The sequence below is a fragment of the Pleurodeles waltl genome, chromosome 11 (assembly GCF_031143425.1).
Source record: "Pleurodeles waltl isolate 20211129_DDA chromosome 11, aPleWal1.hap1.20221129, whole genome shotgun sequence".
In the NCBI taxonomy this organism is placed as follows: Eukaryota; Metazoa; Chordata; class Amphibia; order Caudata; family Salamandridae; genus Pleurodeles; species Pleurodeles waltl.
In genome coordinates this window covers 968988706-969015124 of record NC_090450.1, presented here as the reverse complement: position 1 = coordinate 969015124, position 26419 = coordinate 968988706, and the positions used below count along the sequence as shown (strand labels likewise).

General features: G+C 47.1%; 1 protein-coding gene across 4 annotated transcripts in view; it reads left to right on the top strand.

The window, feature by feature from the left end:
* Positions 1–26419, top strand: part of LOC138266439 (clathrin heavy chain 1-like) — a 378407-nt gene that overhangs the window by 135133 nt on the left and 216855 nt on the right. For all 4 annotated transcript variants that reach the window (XM_069215209.1, XM_069215208.1, XM_069215207.1 and 1 more), the window contains exons 6-11: positions 86–259; positions 1211–1408; positions 4006–4206; positions 5413–5565; positions 6116–6238; positions 7174–7311. In XM_069215209.1, coding sequence (XP_069071310.1) covers positions 86–259; positions 1211–1408; positions 4006–4206; positions 5413–5565; positions 6116–6238; positions 7174–7311 — 987 coding nt within the window. The remainder of the gene's footprint in view (positions 1–85; positions 260–1210; positions 1409–4005; positions 4207–5412; positions 5566–6115; positions 6239–7173; positions 7312–26419) is intronic.

The window sequence follows — 26419 nt, the reverse complement described above, 5'->3', positions numbered from 1 at the left end:
CTTATGGTCTCTTCGGGGTGCATGAGATTTTTTTTTAAATTTAAGCTCCAGTTAATTCGGCTTGTTTTTCCTCTCCCGATTCTAGATTGGGACAAAGCACGGTGTGATTTACCTGATCACAAAGTACGGCTATATTCACATGTATGACTTGGAATCCGGGGTTTGCATCTACATGAACCGTATAAGTGCCGACACCATCTTTGTGACTGCACCACATGAGCCAACGTCTGGAATCATCGGTGTGAACAAGAAAGGGCAGGTAAGTGAACTTTGTGTCATCCCTATGCCACCGTGCAGTGTGCCAGCACAAGATCTCAAGGAAATTAGCTCGTAGCCACAAGTCCGCTTCATATCTCTGATTCCAATCATGGGCACGATTGGTTGCCATTCAGGGTCTACCTATGCACACCCAGGTAAATCTAATTGAAAATGAATGAACCCACGCTTACTTTTTGTTAAATGGCGTCAGTCTCGCGCACTGCTGTCCACCTGGGGATAGAGCTGAGTGCGCTATGATCTTGTCATGTGTAGTTCAGCCTTTAGTTGGCTAGTTAAAAACTGTGCTTGGATTTAATCAGTTAAGGATCATTTTTGCTCCCTTTTTGGTAGGGTAATTATAACAGCCTCACCAGACTAAATCATTTATATATTCAGCTGTTCCTAATTGATTAGAAATTCTTCCATCCCTGTCCTCCAGACACAAGGTTGACCATGCCATATGATTAGCGAGGTGAGACTGAGTCCTTGCCCTGCGTAACATTCGGAGCTTGGACTGTCAAGGTTTACATGTAGAGAGGGGTTTGACCGCCAATCAGTTTATTGCCATCAGACTCAAAGTGAGGTATGTCAAGCTTCTTTAGGTCAAAGAGAGACTATCTGTGGTAGTTTGCATATCCCTGCTCACATCTGTTGATCATTAGGTGGCTTACGTGTAACTCTCCCTTTATTGAGGTTCCCGCCCACTGGCAAGTTAGTCTTTAACCGTTCCTACTACTGGGCACAAACAACTATTTTAAGTATGGCATTCTCAGCAAAGTCCTTCTTTTTCTCCATCACTTGCTTTCTGGTTGGAGATAACCAACTTATGTTAACTATGCATTGAGAACCAGCGCAGCCAGTCTGTGTTGGCCATGCCTGGCCCACAGGGTCTCTGTGCACATGCTCAGGTTAAAGTTCTCCCATCTCATGTGCCTCACTGTCTCCCCGTCAGGTGCTGTCTGTCTGTGTGGAGGAAGAGAACATTGTGAACTATGCCACCAGTGTGCTTCAGAACCCAGACCTCGCTCTGCGCATGGCCGTGCGATCCAACCTTGCTGGCGCCGAGGAGCTTTTTGCAAGGAAGTTTAACACTCTCTTCGCACAGGGAAATTATTCTGAGGCGGCAAAAATTGCAGCATCTGCACCCAAGGTAAGGAGTGCTTTATATGGGTAACTCATAAGGTATTGGGAAACTAATCAACATTGTGGACTGATGACCATCTCTTCTCCATGCAATGTGACCCCAGCAGAGGGAGCTGATTAAGTGGCCTGCAAGATCTGTTTTTTGCCTGTTTTTGCTCGTTTTTCTCCTAAGAAACAATGATAAAGTGAGGCCTATAAGCCGGCACATGCTCTGAGGTTTTCTGTATGGACTGTGGTGTAGAGTGGAGGGTAGGGCGTGAAACATAAACGTGGCAGAAAAAGGCATCAGTACAAACCAAACAAAATATTTTACCTTTTCACTTCTGAACCGTGTTTTGATAGATGATTATCGATGGGCATATGTATCTGTGTCATTTTTGTGAAGCTTTAGATGTTCAATAATAAATTCCTCAGCGCTCATCTAATCCAGTACTGGCAGACCTGCACCAGACTGAAATGAAACCTTGAGTCATTTATGCTACCATCTAGTATAGGATCGCTGGAATCTCTCAGGACTGTAGCAATAACACACAAGGCCGGATGTTGTGCACCCAGTCCTCTGTTCCAGGTCACAGCCGCTTGCGTACTCTTTGGAGGTCACAATAACCCTCTACATAGCTCACAGCACACAATGATCTATGACTCTTGCTGGCCACTGCAATCCTCAGGGCCTCTTCTGCGTCTCGTTGGGTTTAGTGCCCTTGGATTGTGCACACTGCAGAGCTAAATCACGTTGTGTAGGCGTAAAGGCATGCAGGTGGAATACATGGTGGCCCTGGAGTTGCCTAGAGCTGGATTGGGTAGTATGTCCCCTCATGAAGAAACAAATTAAACCTTTCCGATTATATTCTGTACGTAGTTGGCTGTCGTAAAGTGGGTGCTTGCTATGCCCTTATGGAGCTAGACCTGAACCGACTGGCAGCGTGGACACTGTGGTAGTACAAACAGCTCATTAGAAGACTTCAACAGGTGTATAAAGCAACCGGATTCCTATGGCAACACCACATGGTATAATAGAGGGCAGAAGTACCACTTTCTTTCATACCTGAGATCTCATGCAGCAGGGAGATGGCTCCATTGATACAACTGCTGTTGCAACTCTTGATTTACAGGCGCTGCTTATGATGGATAGGCGTAAACATGCATTTATTTGAGAAACCTTTAAGGTCTATAAAATGAGCTGCAATAAATATAATTGTCTCTTATTTCTAGTATTGCATGTCGTTTGCAAACGATGTGTATGAACTATCATTAAAACATGTAGAAATGTTTTCCATGCACTTTGGAGACCTGCTGCTTGGAAAATACATTCAAGCTCTCCCAAAAATAGTTAAGCCTGAGCTGCAGCTTCTTTCCTAGCTAGGGGCAAACCTCTGTCCCTTGCAGCCCCGATGACCCTGGCCCTGCCTCAGTGAACCCGAACAGGCACTGCCTGTGTCGGGCCGCCTTCCATCGTATGCAGGAACAAAAAACACCCTCGGATTGTTCTGTGTAAGATTGATTTAAATGGAACAGTGTGCGCGAGGCATTTGTTGTCTAAGAAACTGAATCCTGTCTGTCATTTGGAGAGTGTGATACTTTGTGAACTTAAGTGGGAACTTTCGTTCACAATAAACTTACCTTTTAGGGTGAACGCACGAGATTTGCTGTGCAAGGCGCGCAAGTGTTAGACCCCAATTTTCATTAGTCCTGTGTCCCTTCCAGCTGTGCAGGGCAGATCACCAATAGTGAAACCAGTGTTTTTTTTCCCACCTTGTGAAACATCAACACCTATCACTGACTTAATAAATGGTCAGCAATGGATATTCCTGCAGCAACTGGAGAATTGTGTAGCAATAATACTAGACAGGAATGAGCAGCTCTTGGTTCGGCTGCAATGTGAGGGTTTGCTGCCAGGCACAATCTGCTAAAGTCAGTTTGCTTTCATCTGCACAGCCCTTAGCATAAACTACCAGAAGCGGAATTCTGGTACTTACAAACTTTGGAAATATTGGCATGTTTTCTGGAAATTTGGGGTGTTCTTCTGGAAAGGGATTCATTTGAGAAGCCCCCCAGGACTGTGGTAAAATGTTTAAGCTGTGGAAAATGTATTCGAAATCTAAAATCCCTGCTAGCTTGTTATGCGTATTTTAATTTAGTGCATCATTTGTATTTTTTTTGTAAAGAGGAATCCCGAAATAGCTTCTAGGGTACTTACGCTACCAGTAGTGGCTTATCAAACTCCATAGCCTGCTCAGCTCTTTATATTTATGAGCTGACTGGTAGCTCCTTCAGGCACTTGTAAATAAACTGAAAGGGGAAGATACTGCACCTCTTAAAATACAGAATCCAGTTGATCCCGAGTCATGATTCTGGTTCTCCAGAGGGTCTCTGTGCTGCCTGGTCTCTAACAATATAGTTTGTGTCTTCTTGGTATACATTGTCCTTCAGCGTGCAGCTCTGGTGCTGCCTTTGTCTTTAGGAGATATAGTGAACCTAATTGAAGAAGGTTGAATGTCTCAAATGAGTGATGCTTTGGGTATCGTGACCTCGCTTCAGGGAACCTTGACCACCATTTTGTGGTGTTATGCTTTTGAGTCCATCCTCTCGTCTTCCTCCACCTAGGGAATCCTTCGCACAGCTGACACCATCAGGAAGTTCCAGACAGTTCCTGCCCAGCCTGGTCAGGCCTCTCCCCTCCTGCAATACTTCGGGATCCTTCTGGACCAAGGACAGCTGAACAAGTTTGAATCCTTGGAGCTCTGCCGGCCGGTTCTGCAGCAGGGACGCAAGCAGCTTTTGGAGAAATGGCTGAAGGAAGACAAGGTATGTGACATCTGGAACAGCAGAAGGGTGTGCTGCAGAAAGCAGCCGTCTCTAAACACAGCTTCCTCTTAAGGTCCCATTGGATTTATGAGGTCCACAATGGTGCAAGCTGGAGGGTGATACTTGGGTTTATCCTCTGTAGACACAAGAGGATCTTATTTTTCAGTGTGAAAGCTTGATTGACTGCCTTCTGAATGCTACAATGTCCCATAAACAGTACTGCAGGCACTGTTCAAACACGTTATTGTTTTTTGGAAATATGCTCCGAAATGTTTTAAAGTGCATTATATTCTCCAATAAGTATGATTGCTACAGTAGCTCTTGTTAAATTGGCTAACAAACTGGTGCTGAAAACACACGGGTGCTGCAAATTCTATCTGTGGTGGGACCTTCTGTATTGGTAAAAATATTACAGAAGGTGTTTTTATTTGTAAATGCCTGTTTATTTTAAGCAAACTACTTTTTTGTGCAGAATCCTAAATAGGGTACCTGTTATATACTGTTTGGTTTCTGGTTTAACTCGGTATCCCCTAAGAATTACTAGAAAAATCTGTAAATATTAACTCTTCGCCTGCTGAAGTATGAAACATGTTTTTATATATGCTATGAGAATTTTAGGTCTCTGAAACGTGCATGCATGTTTGTGATTGACATCTATAGGGTTATTGAGACCCAATCAGTTAATTCATTGTGAGTAGCATAGCAGACCATCCTAAATAAGAACCCAGCTGGTTCTATAGACATTTGAAACTTCAGACAATTGATTTACACCTTTCTTAGAGAAAGCTGGCAGATGTCTCTTTAAAAGAAGAATGCAATGAAACCATTGTAATAGAAGTGCGTCTTCTTTTTAGAGCAATAGTTTGAGTGAAGGATAGGACATTTAGCTAAATAAATTAGAATAGTCATTCACCTGTGGTCAAAGGCTCTGTGCGTTAAAAGATGTCATTGTACAGCTAGAAAGAAGTGGACCCACTTTGATTTGGAATGATATGTAATCATGTACACATTGTGTAGTGAGTTCTTGAGATGGTATCTTATTTTCTGAAATGCTCGGTGGTAGACTGCTTTTGTTTAAGACACGTCTCGGTGTACATGGCCTCAGTTTACCAGCAGCACTTGCTCACAAATGTGTCATTGTCACTAAACGTCCAACCGTAGGTTTCTAACCCGGTCAGGCCTCTTCTAATGCCTTTGTCTACCTAGCTGGAGTGCTCAGAAGAGCTTGGAGACCTGGTGAAGGCCGTGGACCCCACCCTGGCCCTGAGTGTGTACCTTCGCGCCAACGTGCCAAACAAAGTCATCCAGTGCTTCGCGGAAACCGGACAGTTTCAAAAGATTGTGCTTTATGCTAAAAAGGTGGGTATAAATTTTGACAGTGTAAGTAAAAACCACAGTCTGACTTACTTCAGGGTTTTCATCCAGTGCCAGTTGGTGATTTTTGGTAATAAAATGGTTACCATTGGACACCAGTCAGTGTGTTTCTGCTTAATCTCTCTGCCCTTCTTTAAAGAATTTTCACTTGCTGAGCATTCACTTGGAGTCCACATATTTCACTCGCCTTCCTATTCTTTTCGGTCAGATGCTCTCCTTAATTTCACACGAGTCACTGCAGTGAGCAAAAAAGTTAGTATGCCTCACGCTGGAGTTAACCAGTGGAGGCTTAGCAGCCTGGGTCCTTCATGGACTTGATTCTTTTCCTAAGTGTGAAAAAATATCTACTGACTGTTATGTTTGTATAGAATGCTCAGTTTGTGGCAGAAAGATGTCATGCAAAGTTTTAGAGGATAGTGGGTGGTTGGGATGTTCTGTAACAGATGAAGTAGTATAGAAGTGAGACTTGTCTGCCTGGGGGAGTGAATTCTCTGAAACAGCTTTACCACTGCTCTTCTTGTTTTTGCTGCTCTAGGTTGCCTACACCCCAGATTGGATTTTCCTTCTCCGGAGTGTGATGCGTGTTAGCCCAGAGCAGGGCCTGCAGTTCTCTCAGATGCTGGTACAGGATGAGGAACCATTGGCCAACATTAATCAGGTATGTTTGAAAGCCAGAATTTCGGAAATATTGTTGACTATCGTGCAGTAGAGTTGTGGCCCTGTTACAACAAGGTTACAACTTGTATGTTGGCAGAAATACTTTTTTTTGTTTCTTTGTTTTTGTATTTACACATTTGCCACGCTTGTCACAAAACCTCATCTAGGCACTCATCAGTAGTGGTTTCTCAAAACAATGTTCCTGTTACTTTGGGAGATGGAGCAGGCAAGTTTCACCAAACGCTTGGGTGCACCATATTTGACCCCTCTGCTTGTGGCATGTTGTTGCACCTTAGTCTGCTGCACAATCGTGATGATGGAGTTTTTAACCCAAATTTATATAGAGAATGGCTGGTCCACCAGTCCATGCTAGATGGTGCCCAAAACTATAAAACTTAAATCACTTGGGCAGCAATAGAGATTGAAATCTTCCAGTTGGATATTGTTTAAGCTGTCATAAGGCTGATCCTCCTGGGAAGGGAATGGTAACACGGGTTGGTCGGGATGAGAGAGTTGCCAGGGCTTCCCTATGGAACCAGCTCACATTTCTGGGATCAGAGTGCTCCTAATGTCCAGGGATCAATGCCGGTGATTTATGCTAGAACATCTTTTCACAATAGACAGAGGCATAATATCATATAACATTTTGTTAATTACAATGTGGAAGGGAAAGTTTTTTAATTAAATGAAGTTTGGAAAGGAACTTTTTTTAATGTAATTAAATGAGGTTTTTCATCGGGCAATTAAATGGCAAAAACACTCTGGGCCCCTTATTCCACATTTTACATTTTGTACATTATTTGCATTGAGTGCCTTTTGTTAATGAAATTCAGAGGGGCGCCAGGGCCAAGTCTGCAGGATTTGTTTTCTGTCAGTGGTGACTCGGCAGACCAAGTGCATCAGGATTAATGACTTTCTGGTCTTGTTCTGTTGCAGATCGTGGATGTGTTCATGGAAAACAGCCTCATCCAGCAGTGCACCTCCTTCCTTCTGGACGCTTTGAAGAATAACCGCCCTGCAGAGGGGCACCTGCAGACCCGCCTGCTGGAGATGAACCTCATTCATGCCCCGCAGGTACAACTGTGCGGGGAGTGGGGGCAGCAACTACGGCTACACAAGGGCACATTTTAAGGGACATCCACTTGTTCATAATACAATTCTTGGTTGGTTAATGTTACCATTCTCATGTTCACGGTTTGCGGGGCTGCAGGGATGTCTCTTTACAGTGTGACATTCACTGTAGGCAGCCAACAGTCGGTAGTTTAAATCAGCAAGAAGAACTCGAGAGGAGTACGGAAAGTAAGGGACTGGTGCACTATAGAATGGACTTTCATCTTGACTCAGTGGTAGTCTAAAGAATAATGTATGTCTTTATATGAGACAATGGTGTGTAATATGTCTACAGCAGTTGCTTGAACGCGTGAGATCTCTGGTCAACTGTCTACAGCAGTTGCTTGAACGCGTGAGATCTCTGGTCAACTGTCTACAGCAGTTGCTTGAACGCGTGAGATCTCTGGTCAACTGCAGCAGTTGCTTGAACGCGTGAGATCTCTGGTCAACTGCAGCAGTTGCTTGAACGCGTGAGATCTCTGGTCAACTGCAGCAGTTGCTTGAACGCGTGAAATCTCTGGTCAACTGTCTACAGCAGTTGCTTGAACGCGTGAGATCTCTGGTCAAATGTCTACAGCAGTTGCTTGAACGCGTGAAATCTCTGGTCAACTGTCTACAGCAGTTGCTTGAACGCGTGAGATCTCTGGTCAACTGCAGCAGTTGCTTGAACGCGTGAGATCTCTGGTCAACTGTCTACAGCAGTTGCTTGAACGCGTGAGATCTCTGGTCAACTGTCTACAGCAATTGCTTGAACGCGTGAGATCTCTGGTCAACTGCAGCAGTTGCTTGAACGCATGAGCTCTCTGGTCAACTGCAGCAGTTGCTTGAACGCGTGAAATCTCTGGTCAACTGCAGCAGTTGCTTGAACGCGTGAAATCTCTGGTCAACTGCAGCAGTTGCTTGAACGCATGAGATCTCTGGTCAACTGCAGCAGTTGCTTGAACGCGTGAAATCTCTGGTCAACTGCAGCAGTTGCTTGAACGCATGAGATCTCTGGTCAACTGCAGCAGTTGCTTGAACGCGTGAAATCTCTGGTCAACTGCAGCAGTTGCTTGAACGCGTGAAATCTCTGGTCAACTGTCTAAAGCAGTTGCTTGAACGCGTGAGATCTCTGGTCAACTGCAGCAGTTGCTTGAACGCATGAGATCTCTGGTCAACTGCAGCAGTTGCTTGAACGCGTGAAATCTCTGGTCAACTGTCTACAGCAGTTGCTTGAACGCGTGAAATCTCTGGTCAACTGCAGCAGTTGCTTGAACGCATGAGATCTCTGGTCAACTGCAGCAGTTGCTTGAACGCGTGAGATCTCTGGTCAACTGCAGCAGTTGCTTGAACGCGTGAGATCTCTGGTCAACTGCAGCAGTTGCTTGAACGCGTGAGATCTCTGGTCAACTGTCTACAGCAGTTGCTTGAACGCGTGAAATCTCTGGTCAACTGCAGCAGTTGCTTGAACGCGTGAGATCTCTGGTCAACTGCAGCAGTTGCTTGAACGCGTGAGATCTCTGGTCAACTGCAGCAGTTGCTTGAACGCGTGAGATCTCTGGTCAACTGTCTACAGCAGTTGCTTGAACGTGTGAGTTCTCTGGTCAACTGCAGCAGTTGCTTGAACGCGTGAGATCTCTGGTCAACTGCAGCAGTTGCTTGAACGCAAGAGATCTCTGGTCAACTGCATCAGTTGCTTGAACGCGTGAGATCTCTGGTCAACTGCAGCAGTTGCTTGAACGCATGAGATCTCTGGTCAACTGCAGCAGTTGCTTGAACGCGTGAGATCTCTGGTCAACTCTCTACAGCAGTTGCTTGAACGCATGAGATCTCTGGTCAACTGCAGCAGTTGCTTGAACGCATGAGATCTCTGGTCAACTATCTACAGCAATTGCTTGCACGCACAATATCCCTGGTACACTATGTATGAAAAAGCCACAAATACAAAAGCATTGTTTTCCAAACTTTTCTATTTAAATAGAAATGCATCTAAATAGCTGAATCAGTCAAACAGCACGTCTAGCTGAAGCTTCTCCGTTTTAAGTTTCAGTAATTTTTTATTGAGGATAGAAAAGAATACACATACCTCACTGGAAGCGCTGGAGAATGAACTCTGGTTCCCATTAATAAAGTACCCACCGCAAGCTTTAAGTTGGAAGGAGGAAGAAAGAAAATAGTCAGTTGTTCACGTTATTTACCAACAGGTCACGCCATCCATCAGGCACGAAAATTGAGGCTATAATAGAAGACTTGGCTTTTCGATTAGCCAATCTACCATAGACAGAGCTGGACGCATACACCTGCTCAGTGCCAGGATACCCTTGCAGGTGATAGTGCACCTTACAAGTACACATTGCATATCAACAAACACAACGCCTCCTTAACAATAGGCCATGGAAGTTGCAGACACCTTGTCTTGTTCACAGATCTCAGGTTCCTATGCCTCGCCCTAAGAAGCATTCAACTGCATACAGTTGCATAAAAACATGGCATTGCTACTTGCAAACCACTTTCATATTTTCAGGGTGCCACAAAGTGGCTTCAAGGTCCAAAGCGATTAGCTCTTTTATAAATTATTTTTATTATAAGTAACAGAACAAACAACATCAACTGTACTTGACCCCATGTAACTGCCCCATATAACAAAAGTGAGCCCTCTCTCCATATCTCTATCAGCCTCCCTCCCGTTTCCAACTGACTAGTCAAGGGAGAGCAGCAATGCCCGAATATCTCCTTTGAATATCAATTTCGGTAGTGCCTGTTATGGGAGAGCACTGGTTACCTTGGTAAGTGTTCCATTTGCCCCATATTTTAGACCATTTCTGTGGGCACCCTTTACTTTTGTAGACATCCCTCTCTGCCATCAGACACCAGTCCATATCACATTTCCACTCTGGTAGCAGAGGTGTCTGTTCTACTCTCCATTTTCGAGAGCTATTACGCTTAACGATCATTGGTCTCACCATCACCCAAAGCTGATCCATCCGACCCCGATCTGTCACATCCCATATGTTAAGAAGACACCATTTAGCCGATGGATCCATATTACCTCCACACACCTCATTTAGGCAGTTCACTACCTTTTCCCAACACAATTGTAAAAGTGGGCAGCTCCAGATCATATGAAAGAAGGATCCCTGTTCCGCACATCCCGGTGGGGACACCGGGGGGGCCACTCTGCCCATTTTAGCCGAGACGTTACAAGAGTAATAAACTCTGTGCAGAATTGTCATCTATATAAGGCGCAATCTTAATCTGATGGCCACTTCTCTTGGTGAGGCTAGAGCCTCAGCCCATTCATCGTCCTCAATACCTTGGAGGTCCTGCGCCCACCATTCCCGGAGGCTAATTAGTGTATCTGGGGAGTTACTGAGAATCTTACGATAGGTGAGTGATATCGTTTTCTTGGACAAGTGGCCATCGAGTAGTCTGTCTTCAAGTGGGGAAGAGTCAGGGGGGTCGCTGTCTCTGGCTCTGAGCAGCGCCTGTTTGAGTTCGTGCCGTATTTGTAAATATCTATAGTATGCTGTTGCGCTAATTGATATTCCCTCTGTAAGTCAGCAAAGGAGATCATCCCATCTGGGGTTAAGAGATCTCCCACTTGAGACAATCCTAGCAGGTCCCATTTGTGGAACCCTGGTTGTGCCGCAGGAGTGCCTAGCTGTGCAGAATTCCATAAGGGAGTAGCCTTCGTGTTAGCTCTTTTTTGATGCTGTGCAACTTTTGAATTCTCTTTTTTTTTTATATTGACTCACATCAATAAAGATCAGAAAACAATCACAGCTTACGGTTGCTGTGTGTTAGTTATTGGCTTATCCAAAGACTATCTTCCTTTCTTGAGCATTGCCAAGCTCTACAATGCATCCCTAGATTTTGTCCCCTTTCATGCTCCTGGTTTCCCAACTATAGCCTGAGTATCTGGTAACATCTCTCTAAAAACGTAAATCGCCGTGCAATTAGACTTGTCGTCTCAAGGCTGGATTGGCATGCCAGACAGGCAGATGCTTGAGGTCTGGAAGTTGTCTTTGGCGTTCTGTGTTTCCATGTAGATACTGGGCGCATTTTAAATTCCTCTTTTGATGTATTTTCCTCAAATAAGTTTGACACCAAGTCTTTTAACTTTGAAACGTTCATCTCGTACCCATTCAAATCTCCCTGTTTTGGTCATCCCCTTACAGGCACGGTGACTTCAATGGAGATCATTTTCCATTCACTATAAATATAGGTCACTGCAGGTCCCTGAGGCCTTCAGAATTGGGATCTCTCTCGCTATTGAATTGCCCTGATTATTTTTCCCTGGTCTCTTTCTCCCCAGGGCACGATGATGGTGCTGGGCTGAAAGTCTTTGTTTCTTTAATCTTTTTATTAACTTTTAAACGTACGACATTAGCAATGCCCCAACAGCATGGAGTCTTCAAAAATATTACACCTTGCGTAGTACAGTTCACATTTGGGAGGGAGCTCCCACACATATTCAAAGCCTTCCTCCCCCTCCCTAATGACCCTACAAGCAATACATTTCCTGTTTCTTCAGCCTCCCTTCCACCAAGGCGGTCTGTTATTTTGAGGAACAGAGATTTTCATTGGCAGTTCTGCCCACTCTGCAAAGTTTTCCATTACTTTTGAAACCTTTTGAAACTGTTTCATGTGCTGTTCATCAGCTAGAGCCCACTCAAATAAGTATTTTTTTCAGCGCTCTAGCCTTGCGGCTCCTGGAGGGTGCCCAGTGTTTAGTGATTGATCGTTTTGCAAGGAGAGTAGCCATTGCCCCCATTTGTATCCTCCTTTTACAGTGCTTCCTCTTTGGCGACATAATTAATAGATGTGTTTTAATAAGAGTTTGTGTGAAATTGGGTTATTAGTTGGGATGATTTTGAGACCTCACCAAGTAATATTGTCACTATTTTGTGTTGGGTCCAGTCAGGTTGCTTTCATTTATATCTTAGCTCAGTCCTCGGAGGCTGTGGCTCAGAGCAGTCCGGCTTAGCTCAAGGGAAAGAAGTGTAAAGCACCTGGTTACTTCGAAAATGGCAGGGGCAGGCCTAGATGTGGGTTACATCTACCTGTGACAGGAGCCGACTCTCTGAGCTTGTACAGCTGGTGGCCATCCTCCCAGGTCATCCAGTCAGCAGGATGTCACACCTTCTCACAGCCAAGGCCCTTTTGTTCCCTTTCATGGGAGCAATTCACACCTTTCGGAAGGCTGCTAGGTGACAGGTGGGGATTATCGCAGAAAGGCCTTGTAGGAAGTTGGCTCTGTATGTGCTATTTCAAAGTAAGGAATAGCATGCACAGAGTCCAAGGGTTCCCCTTAGAGGTAAAATAGTGGTAAAAATAGATAATACTAATGCTCTATTTTGTGGTAGTGTGGTCGAGCAGTAGGCTTATCCAAGGAGTAGTGTTAAGCATTTGTTGTACATACACATAGACAATAAATGAGGTACACACACTCAGAGACAAATCCAGCCAATAGGTTTTTATATAGAAAAATATCTTTTCTTAGTTTATTTTAAGAACCACAGGTTCAAATTTAACATGTAATATCTTGTTCGAAAGGTATTGCAGGTAAGTACTTTAGGAACTTCAAATCATAAAAATTGCATGTATACTTTTCAAGTTATTGACAAATAGCTGTTTTAAAAGTGGACACTTAGTGCAATTTTCACAGTTCCTGGGGGAGGTAAGTTTTTGTTAGTTTTACCAGGTAAGTAGGACACTTACAGGGTTCAGTTCTTGGTCCAAGGTAGCCCACCGTTGGGGGTTCAGAGCAACCCCAAAGTCACCACACCAGCAGCTCAGGGCCGGTCAGGTGCAGAGTTCAAAGTGGTGCCCAAAACACATAGGCTAGAATGGAGAGAAGGGGGTGCCCCGGTTCCGGTCTGCTTGCAGGTAAGTACCCGCGTCTTCGGAGGGCAGACCAGGGGGGTTTTGTAGGGCACCGGGGGGGACACAAGTTGACACAGAAATTTCACCCTCAGCAGCGCGGGGGCGGCCGGGTGCAGTGTAGAAACAAGCGTCGGGTTTGTAGTGTTAGTCTATGGGAGATCTCGGGATCTCTTCAGCGCTGCAGGCAGGCAAGGGGGGGATTCCTCGGGGAAACCTCCACTTGGGCAAGGGAGAGGGACTCCTGGGGGTCACTTCTCCAGTGAAAGTCCGGTCCTTCAGGTCCTGGGGGCTGCGGGTGCAGGGTCTCTCCCAGGCGTCGGGACTTTAGGTTCAAAGAGTCGCGGTCAGGGGAAGCCTCGGGATTCCCTCTGCAGGCGGCGCTGTGGGGGCTCAGGGGGGACAGGTTTTGGTACTCACAGTATCGGAGTAGTCCTGGGGTCCCTCCTGAGGTGTCGGATCTCCACCAGCCGAGTCGGGGTCGCCGGGTGCAGTGTTGCAAGTCTCACGCTTCTTGCGGGGAGCTTGCAGGGTTCTTTAAAGCTGCTGGAAACAAAGTTGCAGCTTTTCTTGGAGCAGGTCCGCTGTCCTCGGGAGTTTCTTGTCTTTTCGAAGCAGGGGCAGTCCTCGGAAGATGTCGAGGTCGCTGGTCCCTTTGGAAGGCGTCGCTGGAGCAGGATCTTTGGAAGGCAGGAGACAGGCCGGTGAGTTTCTGGAGCCAAGGCAGTTGTCGTCTTCTGGTCTTCCGCTGCAGGGGTTTTCAGCTAGGCAGTCCTTCTTCTTGTAGTTGCAGGAATCTAATTTTCTAGGGTTCAGGGTAGCCCTTAAATACTAAATTTAAGGGCGTGTTTAGGTCTGGGGGGTTAGTAGCCAATGGCTACTAGCCCTGAGGGTGGGTACACCCTCTTTGTGCCTCCTCCCAAGGGGAGGGGGTCACAATCCTAACCCTATTGGGGGAATCCTCCATCTGCAAGATGGAGGATTTCTAAAAGTTAGAGTCACCTCAGCTCAGGACACCTTAGGGGCTGTCCTGACTGGCCAGTGACTCCTCCTTGTTATTCTCATTATTTTCTCCGGCCTTGCCGCCAAAAGTGGGGCCTGGCCGGAGGGGGCGGGCAACTCCACTAGCTGGAGTGTCCTGCTGGGTTGGCACAAAGGAGGTGAGCCTTTGAGGCTCACCGCCAGGTGTGACAATTCCTGCCTGGGAGAGGTGTTAGCATCTCCACCCAGTGCAGGCTTTGTTACTGGCCTCAGAGTGACAAAGGCACTCTCCCCATGGGGCCAGCAACATGTCTCGGTTTGTGGCAGGCTGCTAAAACTAGTCAGCCTACACAGATAGTCGGTTAAGTTTCAGGGGGCACCTCTAAGGTGCCCTCTGGGGTGTATTTTACAATAAAATGTACACTGGCATCAGTGTGCATTTATTGTGCTGAGAAGTTTGATACCAAACTTCCCAGTTTTCAGTGTAGCCTTTATGGTGCTGTGGAGTTCGTGTTTGACAGACTCCCAGACCATATACTCTTATGGCTACCCTGCACTTACAATGTCTAAGGTTTTGCTTAGACACTGTAGGGGCACAGTGCTCATGCACTGGTACCCTCACCTATGGTATAGTGCACCCTGCCTTAGGGCTGTAAGGCCTGCTAGAGGGGTGTCTTACCTATACTGCATAGGCAGTGAGAGGCTGGCATGGCACCCTGAGGGGAGTGCCATGTCGACTTACTCATTTTGTTCTCACCAGCACACACAGGCTTGTAAGCAGTGTGTCTGTGCTGAGTGAGGGGTCTCTAGGGTGGCATAATACATGCTACAGCCCTTAGAGACCTTCCTTGGCATCAGGGCCCTTGGTACTAGAAGTACCAGTTACAAGGGACTTATCTGAATGCCAGGGTGTGCCAATTGTGGATACAATGGTACATTTTAGGTGAAAGAACACTGGTGCTGGGGCCTGGTTAGCAGGGTCCCAGCACACTTCTCAGTCAAGTCAGCATCAGTATCAGGCAAAAAGTGGGGGGTAACTGCAACAGGGAGCCATTTCTTTACACAAGCCCCCCCCAGCCCACAGGCCAGGAGACTCAGCCAACGCTGGAAGAGTCTTCCTAGTCTGTCAGGCGAGGAAGAGTAGAGGAAATGGCTGGTTTGTTGCAGGGCCTACTCTGCCTTACATCCTCCTGTTCAGGTCATTCCCTCTGGGGAACTGGCCCACTTCCACAGTGATAGGACCTAGTCTGAACTGCCTCTTGTCTGTGCTTTTTATGTCTTCACCCATTCTCTCTATTTTGAGGTCAGAGGTATCCACCTCTGCTAATCTTATCTTAGCCAGGGTCACCCCTAGCTTACCCAAAGAGGTTACCCAGAGCTGGAGTAACCCCACCATGACCAACAGGGTCAGGGGGCCTAACTTGTTATTTGGCATGGGGTCAGACCACCAGGCCAAGGATAGTGCAGCCATAAAGGCTAACACCCAGCAGAGGCCACTGACAGCTGTCAGTGCCCAGAACCACACCTTTAGCTCTTCACCTACAAGGGAAGGGGCTAAGTTACAGGCTTCTTTGGGTTCAGGGTGCCTGTCTGCTGTATTAGAGTGGGGGGTCACCACATCTTGTAGTAAACACCCTTCTTCCACTCTTTCTTCTGTTAGCTGAGGAGCCACCCACTCAGGCTTAACAGTTGCCTGACTAGCCAGGACTTCTTGTGGGTCAGGTTGGACTTTATCAGAGCCATTTTTGGAGTTCTCCCCTACTGGAGCAGAATCTCCTTGGCTTGCTGGAACCTTGGCTAAAGGTTGTCCACCTTTCCTACTCTGTTTCCTTTTCTTTTTCTTCTGGGGCCTACTTGCATTTACTGCAGAGGCAGGACTTCCAGAATCCTTGGGAGAGGACTGGCACTGGACCAGTTCCTCTCTTGGGCTCTGACTAACCTCTGGGTAGTCATTTCCAAGGAGACAATCAAGGGGGAGGTCTGTACTGACTACTACCCTTCTCCAGCTAAGAGTGCCACCCACTTCTATGGGCACTAAAGCCACAGGCCTCTTAGTGACCCTGTCTAGGCTAACTCTTACCCTGGCAGTCTCACCTGGGATGTACTGGTTTGAGAGCACCAGCCTGTCATGCACAATAGTGTGACTGGCACAAGTGTCTCTCAGGGCAGTGGTTGGGATTCCATTCACCAGTAGGTGGTGGAAGTGTCTACTTCCCTCTGGAATCTCCAACTCACCTGTTGGGCCCTGTTTCCAGTTGAAGGCTATGAAGACCTCCTCATCTGAGGAGTCATCTCCCATGGCTACACTGGTTACCCCTGGAATCTTGTTCTGGGGTTTGTTTTTGGGACAAGAAGTGTCCTTGGTGTGGTGCCCAGACTGTTTACAGTTGTGGCACCATGCCTTAGTGGCATCCCAGTTCTTACCCTGGTACCCACCTTTGTTTTGGGTTGTGTCTTGGGGCCCACCCACCTGTTCTGGTTTTTGGGGGCCTACAGAGGACTCTTTTTCTTTGTTTCTAGTGTCACCCACTTTCTCCTGGGGAGTTTTTGTAACCCCTTTCTTTTGGTCACCCCCAGTGGAAGTTTTGGTTACCCTAGTCTTGACCCAGTGGTCTGCCTTCTTTCCCAATTCTTGGGGAGAAATTGGACCTAGGTCTACCAGATACTGATGCAACTTTTCATTGAAGCAGTTACTTAAAATGTGTTCTTTCATAAACAAATTATAAAGCCCAACATAGTCACACACTTCATTTCCAGTTAACCAACCATCTAGTGTTTTTACTGAGTAGTCTACAAAATCAACCCAGGTCTGGCTCGAGGATTTTTGAGCCCCCCTGAACCTAATTCTATACTCCTCAGTGGAGAATCCAAAGCCCTCAATCAGGGTACCCTTCATGAGGTCATAAGATTCTGCATCTTTTCCAGAGAGTGTGAGGAGTCTATCCCTACACTTTCCAGTGAACATTTCCCAAAGGAGAGCACCCCAGTGAGATCTGTTTACTTTTCTGGTTACACAAGCCCTCTCAAAAGCTGTGAACCATTTGGTGATGTCATCACCATCTTCATATTTTGTTACAATCCCTTTGGGGATTTTTAGGATATCAGGAGAATCTCTGACCCTATTTAAGTTGCTGCCACCATCGATGGGACCTAGGCCCATCTCTTTTCTTTCCCTTTCTATGGCTAGGAGCTGCTTTTCCAAAGCCAATCTTTTGACCATCCTGGCTAACAGGGGGTCATCTTCACTGGAGTTATCCTCAGTGATTTCAGAGGTGTTGGTCTCTCCTGTGAGGGAACCAGCATCTCTGACTATTATTTTTGGAGTCAGGGTTTGAGGGACCCTGTTCTCCCTAGATAGGACTGGTAGGGGGGAATTTTCCTCCAAGTCACTATCCTCTTCCTCTGAGTTGCCACCCTCAGAGGGGTTGGCCTTTTCAAACTCTGCCAAAAGCTCCTGGAGCTGTATTTTGGTAGGTTTGGGGCCCATTGTTATTTTCTTTATTTTACAGAGTGACCTTAGCTCCCTCATCTTAAGATGGAGGTAAGGTGTGGTGTCGAGTTCCACCACAGTCACATCTGTGCTAGACATTTTGCTTCTAAAAGTTGGAATACTTTTTAAGAATCTACAACTGGTTCTAGAATCTAATTCAAACTTTTACAAACTTTTAAACTCTAAAAGAAATGCTAAACAGGGACTTAACACACAAGGCCCTAGCAGGACTTTTAAGAATTTAGAAAACTTTTCAAATTGCAAAAATCAATTTCTAATGACAATTTTGGAATTTGTCGTGTGATCAGGTATTGGCTGAGTAGTCCAGCAAATGCAAAGTCTTGTACCCCACCGCTGATCCACCAATGTAGGAAGTTGGCTCTGTATGTGCTATTTCAAAGTAAGGAATAGCATGCACAGAGTCCAAGGGTTCCCCTTAGAGGTAAAATAGTGGTAAAAATAGATAATACTAATGCTCTATTTTGTGGTAGTGTGGTCGAGCAGTAGGCTTATCCAAGGAGTAGTGTTAAGCATTTGTTGTACATACACATAGACAATAAATGAGGTACACACACTCAGAGACAAATCCAGCCAATAGGTTTTTATATAGAAAAATATCTTTTCTTAGTTTATTTTAAGAACCACAGGTTCAAATTTAACATGTAATATCTTGTTCGAAAGGTATTGCAGGTAAGTACTTTAGGAACTTCAAATCATAAAAATTGCATGTACAGGGAGTGCAGAATTATTAGGCAAGTGAGTATTTTGACCACATCATCCTCTTTATGCATGTTGTCTTACTCCAAGCTGTATAGGCTTGAAAGCCTACTACCAATTAAGCATATTAGGTGATGTGCATCTCTGTAATGAGAAGGGGTGTGGTCTAATGACATCAACACCCTATATCAAGTGTCCATAATTATTAGGCAACTTCCTTTCCTTTGGCAAAATGGGTCAAAAGAAGGACTTGACAGGCTCAGAAAAGTCAAAAATAGTGAGATATCTTGCAGAGGGATGCAGCACTCTTAAAATTGCAAAGCTTCTGAAGCGTGATCATCGAACAATCAAGCGTTTCATTCAAAATAGTCAACAGGGTCGCAAGAAGCGTGTGGAAAAACCAAGGCGCAAAATAACTGCCCATGAACTGAGAAAAGTCAAGCGTGCAGCTGCCACGATGCCACTTGCCACCAGTTTGGCCATATTTCAGAGCTGCAACATCACTGGAGTGCCCAAAAGCACAAGGTGTGCAATACTCAGAGACATGGCCAAGGTAAGAAAGGCTGAAAGACGACCACCACTGAACAAGACACACAAGCTGAAACGTCAAGACTGGGCCAAGAAATATCTCAAGACTGATTTTTATAAGGTTTTATGGACTGATGAAATGAGAGTGAGTCTTGATGGGCCAGATGGATGGGCCCGTGGCTGGATTGGTAAAGGGCAGAGAGCTCCAGTCCGACTCAGACGCCAGCAAGGTGGAGGTGGAGTACTGGTTTGGGCTGGTATCATCAAAGATGAGCTTGTGGGGCCTTTTCGGGTTGAGGATGGAGTCAAGCTCAACTCCCAGTCCTACTGCCAGTTCCTGGAAGACACCTTCTTCAAGCAGTGGTACAGGAAGAAGTCTGCATCCTTCAAGAAAAACATGATTTTCATGCAGGACAATGCTCCATCACACGCGTCCAAGTACTCCACAGCGTGGCTGGCAAGAAAGGGTATAAAAGAAGGAAATCTAATGACATGGCCTCCTTGTTCACCTGATCTGAACCCCATTGTGAACCTGTGGTCCATCATCAAATGTGAGATTTACAAGGAGGGAAAACAGTAAACCTCTCTGAACAGTGTCTGGGAGGCTGTGGATGCTGCTGCACACAATGTTGATGGTGAACAGATCAAAACACTGACAGAATCCATGGATGGCAGGCTTTTGAGTGTCCTTGCAAAGAAAGGTGGCTATATTGGTCACTGATTTGTTTTTGTTTTGTTTTTGAATGTCAGAAATGTATATTTGTGAATGTTGAGATGTTATATTGGTTTCACTGGTAATAATAAATAATTGAAATGGGTATATATTTTTTTTTGTTTAGTTGCCTAATAATTATGCACAGTAATAGTCACCTGCACACACAGATATCCCCCTAACATAGCTAAAACTAAAAACAAACTAAAAACTACTTCCAAAAATATTCAGCTTTGATATTAATGAGTTTTTTGGGTTCATTGAGAACATGGTTGTTGTTCAATAATAAAATTAATCCTCAAAAATACAACTTGCCTAATAATTCTGCACTCCCTGTATACTTTTCAAGTTATTGACAAATAGCTGTTTTAAAAGTGGACACTTAGTGCAATTTTCACAGTTCCTGGGGGAGGTAAGTTTTTGTTAGTTTTACCAGGTAAGTAGGACACTTACAGGGTTCAGTTCTTGGTCCAAGGTAGCCCACCGTTGGGGGTTCAGAGCAACCCCAAAGTCACCACACCAGCAGCTCAGGGCCGGTCAGGTGCAGAGTTCAAAGTGGTGCCCAAAACACATAGGCTAGAATGGAGAGAAGGGGGTGCCCCGGTTCCGGTCTGCTTGCAGGTAAGTACCCGCGTCTTCGGAGGGCAGACCAGGGGGGTTTTGTAGGGCACCGGGGGGGACACAAGTTGACACAGAAATTTCACCCTCAGCAGCGCGGGGGCGGCCGGGTGCAGTGTAGAAACAAGCGTCGGGTTTGTAGTGTTAGTCTATGGGAGATCTCGGGATCTCTTCAGCGCTGCAGGCAGGCAAGGGGGGGATTCCTCGGGGAAACCTCCACTTGGGCAAGGGAGAGGGACTCCTGGGGGTCACTTCTCCAGTGAAAGTCCGGTCCTTCAGGTCCTGGGGGCTGCGGGTGCAGGGTCTCTCCCAGGCGTCGGGACTTTAGGTTCAAAGAGTCGCGGTCAGGGGAAGCCTCGGGATTCCCTCTGCAGGCGGCGCTGTGGGGGCTCAGGGGGGACAGGTTTTGGTACTCACAGTATCAGAGTAGTCCTGGGGTCCCTCCTGAGGTGTCGGATCTCCACCAGCCGAGTCGGGGTCGCCGGGTGCAGTGTTGCAAGTCTCACGCTTCTTGCGGGGAGCTTGCAGGGTTCTTTAAAGCTGCTGGAAACAAAGTTGCAGCTTTTCTTGGAGCAGGTCCGCTGTCCTCGGGAGTTTCTTGTCTTTTCGAAGCAGGGGCAGTCCTCGGAAGATGTCGAGGTCGCTGGTCCCTTTGGAAGGCGTCGCTGGAGCAGGATCTTTGGAAGGCAGGAGACAGGCCGGTGAGTTTCTGGAGCCAAGGCAGTTGTCGTCTTCTGGTCTTCCGCTGCAGGGGTTTTCAGCTAGGCAGTCCTTCTTCTTGTAGTTGCAGGAATCTAATTTTCTAGGGTTCAGGGTAGCCCTTAAATACTAAATTTAAGGGCGTGTTTAGGTCTGGGGGGTTAGTAGCCAATGGCTACTAGCCCTGAGGGTGGGTACACCCTCTTTGTGCCTCCTCCCAAGGGGAGGGGGTCACAATCCTAACCCTATTGGGGGAATCCTCCATCTGCAAGATGGAGGATTTCTAAAAGTTAGAGTCACCTCAGCTCAGGACACCTTAGGGGCTGTCCTGACTGGCCAGTGACTCCTCCTTGTTATTCTCATTATTTTCTCCGGCCTTGCCGCCAAAAGTGGGGCCTGGCCGGAGGGGGCGGGCAACTCCACTAGCTGGAGTGTCCTGCTGGGTTGGCACAAAGGAGGTGAGCCTTTGAGGCTCACCGCCAGGTGTGACAATTCCTGCCTGGGAGAGGTGTTAGCATCTCCACCCAGTGCAGGCTTTGTTACTGGCCTCAGAGTGACAAAGGCACTCTCCCCATGGGGCCAGCAACATGTCTCGGTTTGTGGCAGGCTGCTAAAACTAGTCAGCCTACACAGATAGTCGGTTAAGTTTCAGGGGGCACCTCTAAGGTGCCCTCTGGGGTGTATTTTACAATAAAATGTACACTGGCATCAGTGTGCATTTATTGTGCTGAGAAGTTTGATACCAAACTTCCCAGTTTTCAGTGTAGCCTTTATGGTGCTGTGGAGTTCGTGTTTGACAGACTCCCAGACCATATACTCTTATGGCTACCCTGCACTTACAATGTCTAAGGTTTTGCTTAGACACTGTAGGGGCACAGTGCTCATGCACTGGTACCCTCACCTATGGTATAGTGCACCCTGCCTTAGGGCTGTAAGGCCTGCTAGAGGGGTGTCTTACCTATACTGCATAGGCAGTGAGAGGCTGGCATGGCACCCTGAGGGGAGTGCCATGTCGACTTACTCATTTTGTTCTCACCAGCACACACAGGCTTGTAAGCAGTGTGTCTGTGCTGAGTGAGGGGTCTCTAGGGTGGCATAATACATGCTACAGCCCTTAGAGACCTTCCTTGGCATCAGGGCCCTTGGTACTAGAAGTACCAGTTACAAGGGACTTATCTGAATGCCAGGGTGTGCCAATTGTGGATACAATGGTACATTTTAGGTGAAAGAACACTGGTGCTGGGGCCTGGTTAGCAGGGTCCCAGCACACTTCTCAGTCAAGTCAGCATCAGTATCAGGCAAAAAGTGGGGGGTAACTGCAACAGGGAGCCATTTCTTTACAGGCTGTAGGAAGTTGGCTCTGTATGTGCTATTTCAAAGTAAGGAATAGCATGCACAGAGTCCAAGGGTTCCCCTTAGAGGTAAAATAGTGGTAAAAAGAGATAATACTAATGCTCTATTTTGTGGTAGTGTGGTCGAGCAGTAGGCTTATCCAAGGAGTAGTGTTAAGCATTTGTTGTACATACACATAGACAATAAATGAGGTACACACACTCAGAGACAAATCCAGCCAATAGGTTTTTATATAGAAAAATATCTTTTCTTAGTTTATTTTAAGAACCACAGGTTCAAATTCTACATGTAATAGCTCATTCGAAAGGTATTGCAGGTAAGTACTTTAGGAACTTCAAATCATCAAAATTGCATGTATACTTTTCAAGTTATTCACAAATAGCTGTTTTAAAAGTGGACACTTAGTGCAATTTTCACAGTTCCTAGGGGAGGTAAGTATTTGTTAGTTTTACCAGGTAAGTAAGACACTTACAGGGTTCAGTTCTTGGTCCAAGGTAGCCCACCGTTGGGGGTTCAGAGCAACCCCAAAGTCACCACACCAGCAGCTCAGGGCCGGTCAGGTGCAGAGTTCAAAGTGGTGCCCAAAACACATAGGCTAGAATGGAGAGAAGGGGGTGCCCCGGTTCCGGTCTGCTTGCAGGTAAGTACCCGCGTCTTCGGAGGGCAGACCAGGGGGGTTTTGTAGGGCACCGGGGGGGACACAAGTCCACACAGAAATTTCACCCTCAGCGGCGCGGGGGCGGCCGGGTGCAGTGTAGAAACAAGCGTCGGGTTCGCAATGTTAGTCTATGAGAGATCTCGGGATCTCTTCAGCGCTGCAGGCAGGCAAGGGGGGGGTTCCTCGGGGAAACCTCCACTTGGGCAAGGGAGAGGGACTCCTGGGGGTCACTTCTCCAGTGAAAGTCCGGTCCTTCAGGTCCTGGGGGCTGCGGGTGCAGGGTCTCTCCCAGGCGTCGGGACTTTAGGTTCAAAGAGTCGCGGTCAGGGGAAGCCTCGGGATTCCCTCTGCAGGCGGCGCTGTGGGGGCTCAGGGGGGACAGGTTTTGGTACTCACAGTATCAGAGTAGTCCTGGGGTCCCTCCTGAGGTGTCGGGTCTCCACCAGCCGAGTCGGGGTCGCCGGGTGCAGTGTTGCAAGTCTCACGCTTCTTGCGGGGAGCTTGCAGGGTTCTTTCAAGGCTGCTGGAAACAAAGTTGCAGCCTTTCTTGGAGCAGGTCCGCTGTCCTCGGGAGTTTCTTGTCTTTTCGAAGCAGGGGCAGTCCTCAGAGGATGTCGAGGTCGCTGGTCCCTTTGGAAGGCGTCGCTGGAGCAGGATCTTTGGAAGGCAGGAGACAGGCCGGTGAGTTTCTGGAGCCAAGGCAGTTGTCGTCTTCTGGTCTTCCGCTGCAGGGGTTTTCAGCTAGGCAGTCCTTCTTCTTGTAGTTGCAGGAATCTCATTTTCTAGGGTTCAGGGTAGCCCTTAAATACTAAATTTAAGGGCGTGTTTAGGTCTGGGGGGTTAGTAGCCAATGGCTACTAGCCCTGAGGGTGGGTACACCCTCTTTGTGTCTCCTCCCAAGGGGAGGGGGTCACAATCCTAACCCTATTGGGGGAATCCTCCATCTGCAAGATGGAGGATTTCTAAAAGTTAGAGTCACCTCAGCTCAGGACACCTTAGGGGCTGTCCTGACTGGCCAGTGACTCCTCCTTGTTATTCTCATTATTTTCTCCGGCCTTGCCGCCAAAAGTGGGGGCCGGGCCGGAGGGGGCGGGCAACTCCACTAGCTGGAGTGTCCTGCGGTGCTGTGACAAAGGGGTGAGCCTTTGAGGCTCACCGCCAGGTGTTACAGCTCCTGCCTGGGGGAGGTGTTAGCATCTCCACCCAGTGCAGGCTTTGTTACTGGCCTCAGAGTGACAAAGGCACTCTCCCCATGGGGCCAGCAACATGTCTCTAGTGTGGCAGGCTGCTGGAACTAGTCAGCCTACACAGATAGTCGGTTAAGTTTCAGGGGGCACCTCTAAGGTGCCCTCTGTGGTGTATTTTACAATAAAATGTACACTGGCATCAGTGTGCATTTATTGTGCTGAGAAGTTTGATACCAAACTTCCCAGTTTTCAGTGTAGCCATTATGGTGCTGTGGAGTTCGTGTTTGACAGACTCCCAGACCATATACTCTTATGGCTACCCTGCACTTACAATGTCTAAGGTTTTGTTTAGACACTGTAGGGGTACCATGCTCATGCACTGGTACCCTCACCTATGGTATAGTGCACCCTGCCTTAGGGCTGTAAGGCCTGCTAGAGGGGTGTCTTACCTATACTGCATAGGCAGTGAGAGGCTGGCATGGCACCCTGAGGGGAGTGCCATGTCGACTTACTCGTTTTGTCCTCACTAGCATACACAAGCTGGCAAGCAGTGTGTCTGTGCTGAGTGAGAGGTCTCCAGGGTGGCATAAGACATGCTGCAGCCCTTAGAGACCTTCCTTGGCATCAGGGCCCTTGGTACTAGAAGTACCAGTTACAAGGGACTTATCTGGATGCCAGGGTCTGCCAATTGTGGATACAAAAGTACAGGTTAGGGAAAGAACACTGGTGCTGGGGCCTGGTTAGCAGGCCTCAGCACACTTTCAATTGTAAACATAGCATCAGCAAAGGCAAAAAGTCAGGGGGCAACCATGCCAAGGAGGCATTTCCTTACACAACCCCCCCCCAAACGAAAGAGGATGAGACTAACCTTTCCCAAGAGAGTCTTCATTTTCTAAGTGGAAGAACCTGGAAAGGCCATCTGCATTGGCATGGGCAGTCCCAGGTCTGTGTTCCACTATAAAGTCCATTCCCTGTAGGGAGATGGACCACCTCAACAGTTTAGGATTTTCACCTTTCATTTGCATCAGCCATTTGAGAGGTCTGTGGTCAGTTTGAACTAGGAAGTGAGTCCCAAAGAGGTATGGTCTCAGCTTCTTCAGGGACCAAACCACAGCAAAGGCCTCCCTCTCAATGGCACTCCAACGCTGCTCCCTGGGGAGTAACCTCCTGCTAATGAAAGCAACAGGCTGGTCAAGGCCATCATCATTTGTTTGGGACAAAACTGCCCCTATCCCATGTTCAGAGGCATCAGTCTGCACAATGAACTGCTTAGAATAATCTGGAGCTTTGAGAACTGGTGCTGAGCACATTGCCTGTTTCAGGGTGTCAAAGGCCTGTTGGCATTCCACAGTCCAGTTTACTTTCTTGGGCATTTTCTTGGAGGTGAGTTCAGTGAGGGCTGTCACAATGGATCCATATCCCTTCACAAACCTCCTGTAATACCCAGTCAAGCCAAGGAATGCCCTGACTTGAGTCTGGGTTTTTGGAGCTACCCAGTCCAGAATAGTCTGGATCTTGGGTTGGAGTGGCTGAACTTGGCCTCCACCTACAAGGTGTCCCAAGTAAACCACAGTTCCCTGCCCTATCTGGCATTTGGATGCCTTGATAGAGAGGCCTGCAGATTGCAGAGCCTTCAAAACCTTCCTCAGGTGGACCAGGTGATCCTGCCAGGTGGAGCTAAAGACAGCAATATCATCCAGATAAGCTGTGCTAAAGGACTCCAAGCCAGCAAGGACTTGATTCACCAACCTTTGGAAGGTGGCAGGGGCATTCTTTAAACCAAAGGGCATAACAGTGAACTGATAATGCCCATCAGGTGTGGAGAATGCTGTCTTTTCTTTTGCTCCAGGTGCCATTTTTATTTGCCAGTACCCTGCTGTCAAGTCAAAGGTACTTAGAAATTTGGCAGCACCTAATTTATCAATGAGCTCATCAGCTCTTGGAATTGGATGGGCATCTGTCTTGGTGACAGAATTGAGCCCTCTGTAGTCCACACAAAACCTCATCTCTTTCTTTCCATCTTTGGTGTGAGGTTTGGGGACTAAGACCACTGGGCTAGCCCAGGGGCTGTCAGAGCGCTCAATTACTCCCAATTCCAGCATCTTGTGGACTTCCACCTTGATGCTTTCCTTAACATGGTCAGACTGTCTGAAGATTTTGTTTTTGACAGGCAGGCTGTCTCCTGTGTCCACATCATGGGTACACAGGTGTGTCTGACCAGGGGTTAAGGAGAAGAGTTCAGGAAACTGTTGTAGGACTCTCCTACA